At 41.9% G+C, this 12042-nt stretch overlaps 1 protein-coding gene and 1 long non-coding RNA gene across 5 annotated transcripts in view; one reads left to right on the forward strand and one right to left on the reverse strand.

Moving 5' to 3' along the window:
* Positions 1 to 12042, forward strand: part of coro1b (coronin, actin binding protein, 1B) — a 15551-nt gene continuing 3509 nt past the window's right edge. For 2 of the 4 annotated variants that reach the window (XM_015050335.1, XM_015050334.1), the window contains exons 1-12: positions 1 to 261; positions 390 to 556; positions 2551 to 2756; positions 2965 to 3087; positions 3963 to 4092; positions 5184 to 5365; positions 5502 to 5621; positions 6068 to 6172; positions 6255 to 6400; positions 7855 to 7912; positions 8031 to 8369; positions 8474 to 11974. In XM_015050335.1, the coding sequence (XP_014905821.1) occupies positions 2553 to 2756; positions 2965 to 3087; positions 3963 to 4092; positions 5184 to 5365; positions 5502 to 5621; positions 6068 to 6172; positions 6255 to 6400; positions 7855 to 7912; positions 8031 to 8369; positions 8474 to 8596 (1530 nt within the window). In that variant the 5' untranslated portion in view covers positions 1 to 261; positions 390 to 556; positions 2551 to 2552 and the 3' untranslated portion in view covers positions 8597 to 11974. Of the gene's footprint in view, positions 262 to 371; positions 557 to 731; positions 1271 to 2550; positions 2757 to 2964; positions 3088 to 3962; positions 4093 to 5183; positions 5366 to 5501; positions 5622 to 6067; positions 6173 to 6254; positions 6401 to 7854; positions 7913 to 8030; positions 8370 to 8473; positions 11975 to 12042 lie in introns of those variants that run through there. The other 2 variants (XM_015050336.1, XM_015050337.1) reach the window with 2 other exon arrangements.
* LOC106958440 (uncharacterized) overlaps positions 7982 to 12042 on the reverse strand; it is a 24270-nt gene continuing 20209 nt past the window's right edge. The window contains exon 3 of the long non-coding RNA XR_001427150.1: positions 7982 to 7994. This is a non-coding gene — a long non-coding RNA (uncharacterized LOC106958440). The remainder of the gene's footprint in view (positions 7995 to 12042) is intronic.

Raw genomic sequence — 12042 nt, forward strand, 5'->3', positions numbered from 1 at the left:
GAAGGGGTGCAGGGACACATCCCAGCACACAGGAAAGCCAATGGGAGATAGCTATCTTGTCCTCCCACCTAATCTTTGATGTGTCCTCCCAGGAGCGGAAGTGTCTGGGATTCCGCTCAATCCATCGCTCTAAAACCAGGCGTTTACACAGGGAGGACGGAGCGTTTGCATCTCTTCCCAACAGAAGAGGGGGTGGGGGGTCTTTCAGCTTCGCTGTGCACTATTTATTAGGCTTTACCAGCGCGGGACATGGTCTTTGAGGTTAGAACATTTTCTTTCCTGCAGCAGACTTTCAATAAAACCAAGCCGAGTGGCTTGGAATGCTTGAAATTTACAACAGAGGCATGTTCGCTCTTTTCTTCTTCATCCAGCGTCATGTTTTATTATAGGTCTGCGCAATAGCCACGGACGCCTGCCTGGACACGGGAGGGGATTAAGTTACTGCTGCTGGCGGCGGATTATTTTATTGGCTTCCTGTCACGCCTGCCACCAGCCTTTGGTGATCCTGTTTCCAATTAAGCACGATCGCTGAAGAAGGGAAAAAAAACAAAAACAGGTACGTTACTGTCCTCTAAAATATGGGAGCGTTCCTCTTTAAAAAACGTCTCACTATTGGTTTAACCACGCTGTAACGCCCATCCTTTGTTGCTCATTCCCCTACTCGCTCTTTGCATGTCGAGATGCTGTATTTAAATACCTCGTTATTACAATTGGAAAAACAATGAGAATTGATGCAAGCTTGGTGATATTAGAGTAAAACGCGTAGAATATGGTCTACATAGAGCAGGATATTGCAGGCTTTTGAAGCAATAGCATCCTCATTTGCAAATTATGCATAACAGTGCTTTGCATGCGTATTTATATCTCTTGAGCCTTTTTCTTTTTTGCCACGTTACTCCCACAATTTGTTTTTCGTAGAATTTTTAATTGTGAAACGGAAAAATAGATGATTTTGTTGGACTAGGTAGGTCTTTACCGGTCTGTCTTCGCGGAATAGCTCAGACAAAGGCAGATCGGTTAGAGAGGGACGGCAACTTTAAATCTCTCCACAGGTCTAGGCTGTAGGTCTAGGCTTTGACTAGACCTTTATGGAACATGCATATGCTTTGATGCAAACTGTCCCACTGAAGTTCTGGCTGTATGTTTAGGGTTTATGGTCCAGTCTGAAGAAGAGACTCCGCTCTGGCATTTCAGAAGCTTTTGCAGCTTCTGAAGCGCCACCACGCTTTTAGTGTGTGAACCGGGGTGTTAAGGGTGCTAGTTTTTAAATGTAGGTCAAAAAGTTCAAAGTTGTTGTCATCTTGATCTTCTTCTTCTTCGTGTTTGCTGTCCTTTTTACATTGCCTATTGCAAATGAACAAATTCTCCCACCTGGTGGACGACCAAGAGCTGATGTAGTCTTCTATTTTCAGCCCTCTGTGTTCAAAGTTTGGGATGTTGCTTTCCGATTTATCCATCCATCCATTGTCTATGCCCACTTTTCGTTACAAGGTTGCCAAGGGATTGGTGCAGGGGGCGGTTCAGTAGTTATTGGGTAAGAAGTGGGGAAAGGTCGAACTCTCCATACCTTTCCTCCCTGTCCTGTCTGCTGTGTTTCTTGGTCATAATGATGTTGTTTGTTCTGCAATGGGTTTTATTTATTTATTTATTTTTTTAAACAAATCTCAGGCCTTCACAACATGCATTTACATCCAGATAAAATCACACACTGTCTACTCATTATGTGACTTCTGAAGGCAACTGGCTGCACTTGATTTTATTTAAGGGTATCAGACTAAAAAGATTTAACACAAATGTGCACCTCTCCACTCATAATTCTGCTCTACTTCGCGTCGACCCGTCACAGAAAAACCTAATGACACGAAAACCTTCCAGGTGTGTGTCTGGTGATTCGCCGTAGACTTCCTCCTTCCTGTGTGTTTTCATGTTTGCTTTGCGAGCCACAGAGCATTAGCTGGACGTCAGCAGCTTCCACTGCCCCCCCTCCCCCCACCCCCTTCTGCTTCCTCTGTCCCAGCATGTTTTGGTCCGCTCGTGACGTTTTCGTCCACTCAGTCTTGACTGTACTTTCCCACGACAAAGTCTAAGCACAAAAGAATTCGCCTGATGTTTTGACAGCCCTGTTTTCTCCCTCCACAGACATTGGTTAAGGGTAACTAGTAAATATTTAAAAGTTGCAGGATACTTGACCTTGAAAGACAGGAGTTTCTTTCTGGAGTATTTAGCTTTAGAAAGTATTAATTTAGATACACAACTATAGAGGCAAATGCATAAAAACACAAATTTTATTTGAAATCAATAGCAAATTAAAGTCATTGCCTTTAAAAAATAAAATAAAAACAATTCTGAAGACCCATTTGCTTATATATAACATATATCTAAATATATAGTGAAAAAAACATTTAATTCAAACATTTAGCAAGCTTACATTCTGCTGACAGCGGAACAAAAACTGACGAGTAGACCACATTTCGTCAAGTCGGATCACATAAATGAATGTCTCCACGTTTTCCCGCTCTAACAGTGTTTTCCTCATCCATCCGTCCGCAGGGATGTCGTTCCGTAGAGGTGTGGTCCGGCAGAGCAAGTTTCGCCACGTCTTCGCTCAGGCCTGGAAGGCCGAGCACTGCCTCGACGACGTCAGAGTGTCCCGGGTGACGTGGGACGGCCCCCTCTGCGCCGTCAACCCCAAGTTCATCGCGGTCATCATCGAAGCGGGGGGAGGAGGCACCTTCCTCGTCGTTCCGATCGGCAAGGTCTGGCCGTCTGCATTAGCGTCCCGTATCCGATAAAACCGGGGATCAATACGTGCCTTTCGAGCCAAAAGGCTTCGCTATGACATCACCCTTTGTATCAAACTAATGCACGCGAAGCACTTTTGCAGTCCAGACTGTACGGCACTGTACTGTAATGCATGCAGCCTTTCAGGTCAGTGGAGTTGAGCTTTTTGTTTTCTCCAAACAGAGCGGCAGAATCGACCAGTCCTGCCCCACGGTCTGCGGACACGCGGCGCCTGTGTTGGACATCCAGTGGTGTCCCCATGACGACAACATCATCGCAAGTGCCTCAGAGGACTGCACAGTGAAGGCAAGCGTTGTTCATGCGGAGGTGGTTTGTGGCCCTTCACCAGCTGGTTTCAGATCAACCACTGGCAAGTTTTACGACCACAAGTTAACGGCCAGGTTTTAAGATGTACAGTTAAGGTTTTATTATTCTGGGCTTTCAGAGGCTTTCTTAGGAACTTGTTTTCCAGGATGCAACAAACAAAACATTTTTAGAAACAAGGATTGTGCTGCAGAAGTTGGAATTTGCCGTCGCTTTATTTCCTCCTCACATTGTCAAAACTGTGCATGCAGGCTCAACTGTATGCAGACTGTCCCCCAGTCTTGTAATAAGTGATCTTTTAACTGTAAACTTGACGAGGGCAAGTTTGATGGCAGTTGAGGCACAGACTGAGCTGTTTAACCGGAAATCTTTTGGAGGACTCACAGTGAGACTTTCCAAACTGAAGAACGCAATGCAAACTGCCAAGTATGGTGGTGATTTGCTTCATCTGCACTGTGTAAAATGGATGATAAAGCTCCAAAATCTTCAGCTCAAATCGACAACTAGAACTCTTCCAATTCTTGTTTTTGAAATCCTTTTCACGGTGGCCGTTATATAATCGCTCTAACCTGGAACAAGAACAACTTGAATAAATTATTATGAGCCTCAAAGTAGCATCGCATTCATTCTCAGGACCAGTTCTTGTAAAATTATAGTAATTTCAATATGAGAAACTACTAATGTTATCCACTTCCGCAAGGAAAACAGATAAACGGTTTTATTTTTGCACACTGCTGGGTCTCGAGTGACTCAGCCTAATCGGGTCTGCTTTAGGAAAGAAAGAAGGGCGTGAGAGGGCAAGACGAGAAGCAGTGCAGAGCTGCAACACTACATCGAGTTTGTTGTGTCCTTCGAAGGTGTGGCAGATCCCCGATGGCGGGCTGACCAGCCCGATGACTGACCCGATTGTGACCCTGGAGGGCCACAGTAAAAGAGTGGGAATCCTGGCTTGGCACCCTTGTGCCTTCAACATCCTACTGACTGCAGGTGGGATCATTTTTTTACTGTCCAGTTCTCGTTAACCCTGGCTGAGAGCCCCGGATAAGGAAGTGTTTTTCCCATAGCTCACTTGTAGGTTACTCATCAACCAATAGTGACTTTTCCTCCTCCTCTGTGTATTGTAGCAACGTAACTCCATGTCCTCATCCAGCCACTGCTGAGGTTGTTTGAATTTTTGTGATATTCGCAGTAGCTACGTTCTTGTTAGCCATTCCTCAAAGGTTAGCACAGGCCCGCCTTACGCAAAGAGTATGTTCTCTTCTGCATTCTCCAGAGCGAAACTATTTGATATTTGTCACATTTGGTTTTGTTGCAATTATAATAAGCATGCATTTGCTTAAAATAAGTATTTATCCACCCCGATTATTGTAACAATATTATAAATGCAGAAGTATCCTACTGAAGTAAAGTAAGAACATTTTTAATAATCACAATTCAATGTAAAGGTTAGATTTTGCTCAGTTTTCTATTGTAAGGTTGTTCTGCTGTAATCCAAACTTTTTAATATTTATATTATCTAATCTTTTTTTGTTTTGATACAACTTATAAATAGACTTTTCTGTATCTTTGCGTGAGTTCTGTGGAAAGTGAGAGTTGAGGAGCTGCTCTTCTCTTCCTGCTTGGTGTTCAGTGACAGCGGCCAGGTCCAACACTGCTGCATAATGAAGGTGGGGAATAGGATTTCCCTTCTTGGAGATTTATTAACATGTAGCGAGATTAAAGGAGAACGTAAATAACCCGACGAATAATTACAGTTTCAAACACATGCCGAAGCTGCCAGATTTCGTTTCGTTTGAAATCCGTCCGAGTAACTCTAGCTTTGGACATGGCGAGCTTCCACTTCGCCTCGTTCGATTTCCTGGTTTCTGCTCTCAAGTGTCTAATTTCAATTTTTGCCTCCTTGATGAAAATCCAGAAATATGTCTAAAAAAAAAAAACTAAAAAAAAACAGTTTGAACTTTCATGCAAAATAATATCGCGTGTGTATATTTCACCACGATGCTTCAAAGGCGAGAACTTTTACCTCGACTCCCCGTCTTTTGACTTTAAGCAAGCTTCTTTGTCGGCCGTCTGTCTAGGCTGCGATAACGTGGTTTTCGTGTGGAACGTGGGCACGGGCGAACTCGTGTACCAGCTCGCCGACGCCCACCCGGATCTGATCTACAGCGTCAGCTGGAATAAGGACGGCAGCGCCGTGTGCACCGTGTGCAAGGACAAGGCCCTGCGCATCATCGACCCACGCCGCGGCGCTGTCCTGAAGGTAGCGTCACAGTTTTATGCATGTACATGTATATTTATATCTGTGTGTGTAGACATGTAGGAAACATTTGTATCATTACTCATGTTGTGTGTGTGTGTGCGCGAGTCTGTTATCAGCCTCTCTTCCCTCCCAAAAGGTCAGAGAAAAGGTCCATGATGGCACAAGGCCCATGAGAGCCGTCTTCCTCGCCGATGGGAAAATATTGACCACGGGCTTCAGCCGCATGAGTGAGAGGCAGCTCGCTTTGTGGGACGCCGTAAGTCTCCACCACATCAGCTTTCCGAAGCCGTTTACAAACTCAGTGGAGTTTCACAGCAGAAAATGTTGTTTTACAGGATCGCTTGCCAGCTATTCAGTCCCTTATAAAAGCATCCATCCATGTTTTTTTCCCCCTAATTTTGTGACGGTATGACATCAGGCTACATTTTATTTTATTTTATTTTACATGATAGACCAACTCAGAGTGGTATATAAGTTTATTATTTAATTAGGCGCATCTGTGTCAATGCTTTGTCGAAACACTTTTTGCTGCATTTACTGCTGGAAGTATTTTGGGGTATGTTTGTAACATCTAGAAGTCGCTTCTCTTTCTTTCCTTTCATGCAAAACAACTCAGACTCCTGAGACTCAACAGAGAACATCTCTGTATTTTAATTCCTAATGTTCCCCTGTAACGCGTTTGATGTGTTTTTGTTTTTACAGAAAGATCTCTCCGAGCCAATGGCTGTACAAGAAATGGACACAAGTAACGGAGTTCTCCTTCCCTTTTATGACCCCGACACAAACATGGTCTATCTCTGTGGGAAGGTAAACGCGTAACAGCTTTAAATGCAGAACGCAGCCTCGCATCCATTTTCAAGCGGGTGAGTTTGATTTCTCTTCATTTCAGGGGGACTGCACCATCCGGTACTTTGAAGTGACAGACGAGTCTCCCTACGTTCACTTCCTGAGTTTATACAGCAGTAAGGAGCCTCAGAGAGGCGCGGGCTTTCTCTGTAAAAGAGGCGTGGATGTCAACAAGTGTGAAATTGCCAGGTTAGCTCTTTAAATCTGCTCATATTTTTTTTTTTTTTTTTTTTTTTTGCTGTAATCATTTGGAATATTATGTTTAGAATATTCTGCAGAAACAGGTGAGAACATTTCACTGGAGGCATCCTACAGCACGCTGCATCCGTGGCTCTACTGGTAAAGATTTCGTAAAAAGCATTAAAATGTTTAATCTCACTCCCATTTGACTGAAGTTCAAAGTAAAGTTGTTATCCTGACATGCCTCTCAGTGAACTGGTTAGCATGTGGTAGCATGCTATATTGTGGATGTTAAGGTGACTTGATGATGCAAACATGGCACCCTACGCTGCAGGTTTCTAACAGTGAGCATCCTGCACACTGTGCGTGGTTGCAGCATGCAGCTTCGGTCCTCATCCAGCTTCTTTTTTTTTTTTTTGCACATTTCAGATTGATTTGAATTTTTTCGTTATTGCTCTAATTGTTATTATCCCCATCTTTAGATGAGTAACTATTCTTCTTTGTTAGTCTCCAGCTTAACACCAGGCCTGTATCGATAACAAATTTTGCTGGACGATTAATTGTTCCAGAAGTTATCGCGATAAACAATAATATTGTTGTTTTTGAGACAATTTTTAAGTAATATAATGGTTACGGCAAAATAATAATGCAAGAACACATTCTCAAAGATGAGCTTTCACTTCTAATGAACTGGAAGACATGTTAAATATCCAAAAATAAATAAATAAAACAACAAATAAAATGAATTCTGAAGTCTTGGTAAACAAAGCTGTCCTTCAAAATAAGGGCTGGCTGAGACCAAAGCACCAAAATGAATTCTTTTATCCTCTGGTTTTTGGCAGAAAGACAGAAAAATAAATCATGCCAATGGAAATGATTAAGTTTGTTTTAATTTATCATTAAATAAATTGTGACAGGTCTACAACACTCATCTGCCATTTCTTATGTTAAAGATTTTCTTACCCCAACTGACTGACTGTACTCAGATATTTAGATTGGATGTCAATAGGATAAAAAAAAAAAACAATTAATATGAAGTAATGTCACTCCAGTAAAAGAATAATTTATTTTACTGGTGCCACTAAGTATGTGGGAAGTTGTGTTACAAGTTTTTTTTTTTTCTTTATTCTGCTCACTAAATTGGTTTGCATGCCTTCCTGCTGACTCTCATTGGTAGAGTCATGCTTTGGGCCACGTATAGTACAATCATGGTCGCTCTCATTTTGATGCAAAAATACTGACATTGCAAAACGTCTCTGTGTGGTTTACAGTGCTCTGAGCAAAATTACGCTACAGTTATCACATCAAACTTCATCTGCTTCCTCAAAAATATTCAAAAGTTGACTTAAGGTGTATTTATGCCACTTCAAAGTACATGTAATTTCCACTCAGCCTTATTTCTACATCAACATAGAACTACTAAGATTATTCAGTTCTGTTATTAATTTCCTGTCGACCTGCAGGTTCTACAAGCTGCATGAAAGGAAAGTGGAACCCATTTCTATGACTGTACCACGCAAAGTAAGTCGCACACACGGCCTTTAAAAGAATGTTACTTGGATTAATGTACAGAAGAAAAGAAAGAAAGACAAAAACAACCACACTTTTTCTCACTATGTTTCAATTTTTGCCCCACCAGTCAGATCTCTTCCAGGGAGACCTTTACCCAGACACTGCAGGCCTGGAGCCGGCTCTGCTGGCAGACGAATGGATCGCCGGACAGGACGCGGCGCCCCTGCTTGTCTCGCTGAGCGGAGGGTACGCGGCTCCTCCCTCCAAACACAGAGACACCCTCAGAAGCAAGCCCAAGCTAAGCTCTCAGGACTCCGGTGCCGGGGGCGCCGCCACGGCAGCAACCGCAGCGGCCGCTCCCACACCGACGCCTACCTCTGCCGCCAAGGAAGTGGAAGAAGAAACGCCGCAGCCACGGGCGACCGCGAGGGAGATGGATGGAAATACCGAGAGGCCGAGGAGAGAGGTAAAGATCCTTTCCTAATGCCTTAAACCGTCGGCACAGCCACAGGTGATCATCTTTATGCTCTCGTAGCCTGCTTTCTGATTTGCTGCTCTCCTTGGTTTCAGGATGAAATGTTGAGCGAACTGTTAGCGGAGATGAAGGCCTTACGGGCGGTCGTGCTCGCTCAGAACCAGAGAATCGAGCTGCTGGAGAGGCAGCTCACCCGGATCGAAGACGGCGACGTGTGAGGAGGCGTAAAACTTACCGCACTCCCGAAGAAGTGATAGACTGTAGCCTTACTAGTCTTAACAATACCTTCTTAATGCTTTGTGAGTGTAAAAAACTGTGTAAAGACTGTGAATCACAGTGGCTTCCAGCTGCTGTGATTAAGGCTGTACTTCCCAGATGATTTTTCTTTTTTTAGTAAATACGGTGTCATCTGCATAGAGTGAAATTTATAGCAAAACTAAAGGATCTTGTAGCAGTTATTGGATCTTGCAACTTTGAGCTTTTTTTAAAAAATAAAGAAATAATGCTTTGATTCTGCAAGACTAGAGGAGTTACAATGATATGACTCCTTTAAATTAACACAAAAGGTCGTAATAGGCGTAATGGGGAGCTCTGCTGACTCGGCCGAAGGTTGCCAATTTATAGCAAAGCATCTTAATTACCTCCAATACGTGTGTTTTCCTGGCGGACATTCATAAATGTCACCTCTAGGGCTTATTATTCAGGTAGTTTGAGGTGCAAAAGTGTTGAGTCGTGGCTCGACTTTTTACATGACTTGGGCTTTGTTCTCCCTCTGTTTTCTATAGTTTGCTCTGCTCAAATGTACGAACCTAAAATCTCAATGTGCAAACAGTGAGAACCACATGAGCGATAGGCGGTGAGAAAGTTGTGGAGTATTTACATGTAGTTTCATCCCGTGTTGTGGCAGTAAAGGAAACGGGTCGAGCGCTGGTGATTTTGTGTGTTAAGAGCAGCGACTGTGTTTTATAGGTCACTTTGAGGTTTAAGCGTTTGATTGAAATTACACATACGCATTGATAGCAGTTTCAGTCAACAGGAATTTAACATGACACTATTTTCCTTTTGGTTTCAGCAAAATACGCATCAATATGCAAATATGCGAGGCACTTTTAGTTCCGTTTCTTTCGTTTTAGTCGTACTTTTGTGAATGTTCCTTATTTAGAGGCATTACTGTGTGTTTTACGTAGCAGTCAGTTGTAGGATAACAGCGTTACATTCCAGTTGAGCCCTTTAATACTTTAATTTTAATTATGCACTGACCTCCTAACACTGCTACGAACAACAGGTTCGGCCAGACAACGGTGTAACGATCGACTCGACTCTGTTTCATGTTTTGTACGAAAAAGCCTTTCGGTTTACGCTAATGTTCCCTTCATGGTCAAGTGTTTGTGATCAGTTCTAGCTCTGATTACCCTTGGAAATACTGTGTTTGAGTGTGATAATTGTTAAATAGATGATGAATGGACTTTGTTTTTAACCCAACTTGTCATTCTTAATAAAATATCCCATACAATATGTGTCTGGTTAAGAGAGTGCAATATTATTCTTTAACTTGTTGCCTTGCTGCAGTTCATTTCACCTTAAAGCCGACTGAGTGCAAATAAACAGTAGCGTGTGCTGCTGTGATAAAGGCAACTTTGAGAAGATTTCCTGGATTAAGTGGAATGTTATCTGCATTGAATGAAATTTATAGGGAAAAAAACTGAAAGATCTTGGTTTTTTGCTACAAATTTGAGGTTTTAAAGTCAATGCTTTGAGTTTTTAGCATCATTTTGAACTGACACTGACATCCAAAGTGTGTTATTTTTCTTTCGCTGACATCTGCTTCATCTCTGTAGCGGTTATTTGATGGTGCTACTACTAGAATTTTTCCAAACGAATACTTGGATTATGCATCGATTAGAACAAAAAGGTAAACAAAAATAACTTAGAATTTGATTGTTTGTGCTGTCTAGCACTCATTAAATTATTTCCTCTCATTTCCAGAAATAAATGTCACCACTATTCTGGTAATTTTAGCTCATAGTTTCGTCGCTGACTATTTGTGTATTTTGTGTTTTGGTTTTTCTCTCCATCTTTCTAATATGCTGCATTCAAACTCATGAGTGAACATCTGTTGTTCACTCATAAATGAATTTCCTTTAAAAATCCAATTTACCACTCTTAATAAAATGTCTGGTAAACCACATTTATTAAGAATAGAGCATTAAAAAAAAAAGTTTAGGTCCAATTTGGTTGTAGAGAGTAAAAGTTTGTGAAAGTTCAGTGGATCGAAAAGGGAAGTGAGCAAAGGCAAAAAAAAAAAAGTAAATTCTGGTATTTGAAAGCAAGTGTGTGTGTTCTGTTTTTTTTAAGTGGCTGGAAAGCATTATAAACAAAACTCTGTGGTCTGACAAGATGAAAACTTAGTCAACTGTGCAAAAACACTGAAACAGTTTTCAAGTTCCTTCATCCAAAGTTTTAATAAAGAAAAGCTCTAGAGCTGACCTCAGATTAAAGTAACCCTTTCTAGAAATTAGTCCATTTGAAAGCATTTGACTAAATGCTAAAGAAGCTATGCCGTCTGTAATTTTTATGTATGCTGTTGAACTAAGACGAATTTTTACACGCGAACAACGCAGGAAATAATCAAAAACTATGAAAGCCTCCGCAACCTTTGCAGCCCTAAAGTGCAATTCTTTCATGTTAAAATAGCTTTTAAAAAAAAATTTGTAGTGGCCTCAACAAAACTGTCCAAATGTAAATTTAGCTTTGTGTAATAATATTTAACAGGTGTGTACAGTATGCAGTTACAGTACAGATTTGGTTGGAGACATTGATGCTAAGTGCAGACGACGTGTGAGCCGGCCAGCAGTGCAGAAACAGGATGTGGCCAACTCGTTTCAGAAGCTCTGCACAATGCTTATGCTTTGCATACACTTGTAGAAGGCTCCAGTTATGCAGATGCAATATTTTTAAGAATTAAATAAGACACCAACTCGATCGCCGGTTCATACAGATTCAAGTTGCTCGGCTGGCACGTTTGTGCACAACATCAGGGCTGAATCGACGCTTGTTTCATGAACTCTGTTCTCCATTGTAGAGCTTCGTTGTTTGCCACAAAACCAGACTCAACAGGATGTACACCGTTCAATTTGAAAACCGTCAGTGAGTTTGCAAGTTTTTTTTTTGTTTTGTTTTTTTAAATATATCTTCCATGTCCTAAGGCATTTAACTGCACCTGTTCTGTCAACTTGTACTGATACAAGTCTGCCTTGAAAGAGAAAAAAAATCACAAAAACATGTTCCTCTTTCTATAAATATTTGTGCATTTTCATATCTGTGCCTTCCACCACACCTCGCTGCAAGTTTGCCTTTAATCTGTGCTTGCACTCCCTCCCCCAGCCTCCACCCACCTCAAACAGTTTCAGCTAAACTTTTTTTTTTTCTCATGTCATGCATCACTCCCCGCAGCTCTTCTTCTCTCCCTCTCATCTGCATGCAGTGACATTAGTCAAACACACCCTTACTGACATGTAAGCCAGTACCAGCCTCATCGCCAGTCTTCGGGTCTTTGGCGCCACAAACATTTGGTTTATCTCTCCTGAGCGACTTTGGTGAGTTTTTTTTCATAGCTTTCTGGTTTCTTTTTTTTCTTTTTCTTTTATATCTGCTGAAGTCTGGT

The sequence above is a fragment of the Poecilia latipinna genome, unplaced genomic scaffold (assembly GCF_001443285.1).
Source record: "Poecilia latipinna isolate Pla-1442-1.1 unplaced genomic scaffold, P_latipinna-1.0 Scaffold986, whole genome shotgun sequence".
In the NCBI taxonomy this organism is placed as follows: domain Eukaryota; kingdom Metazoa; phylum Chordata; class Actinopteri; order Cyprinodontiformes; family Poeciliidae; genus Poecilia; species Poecilia latipinna.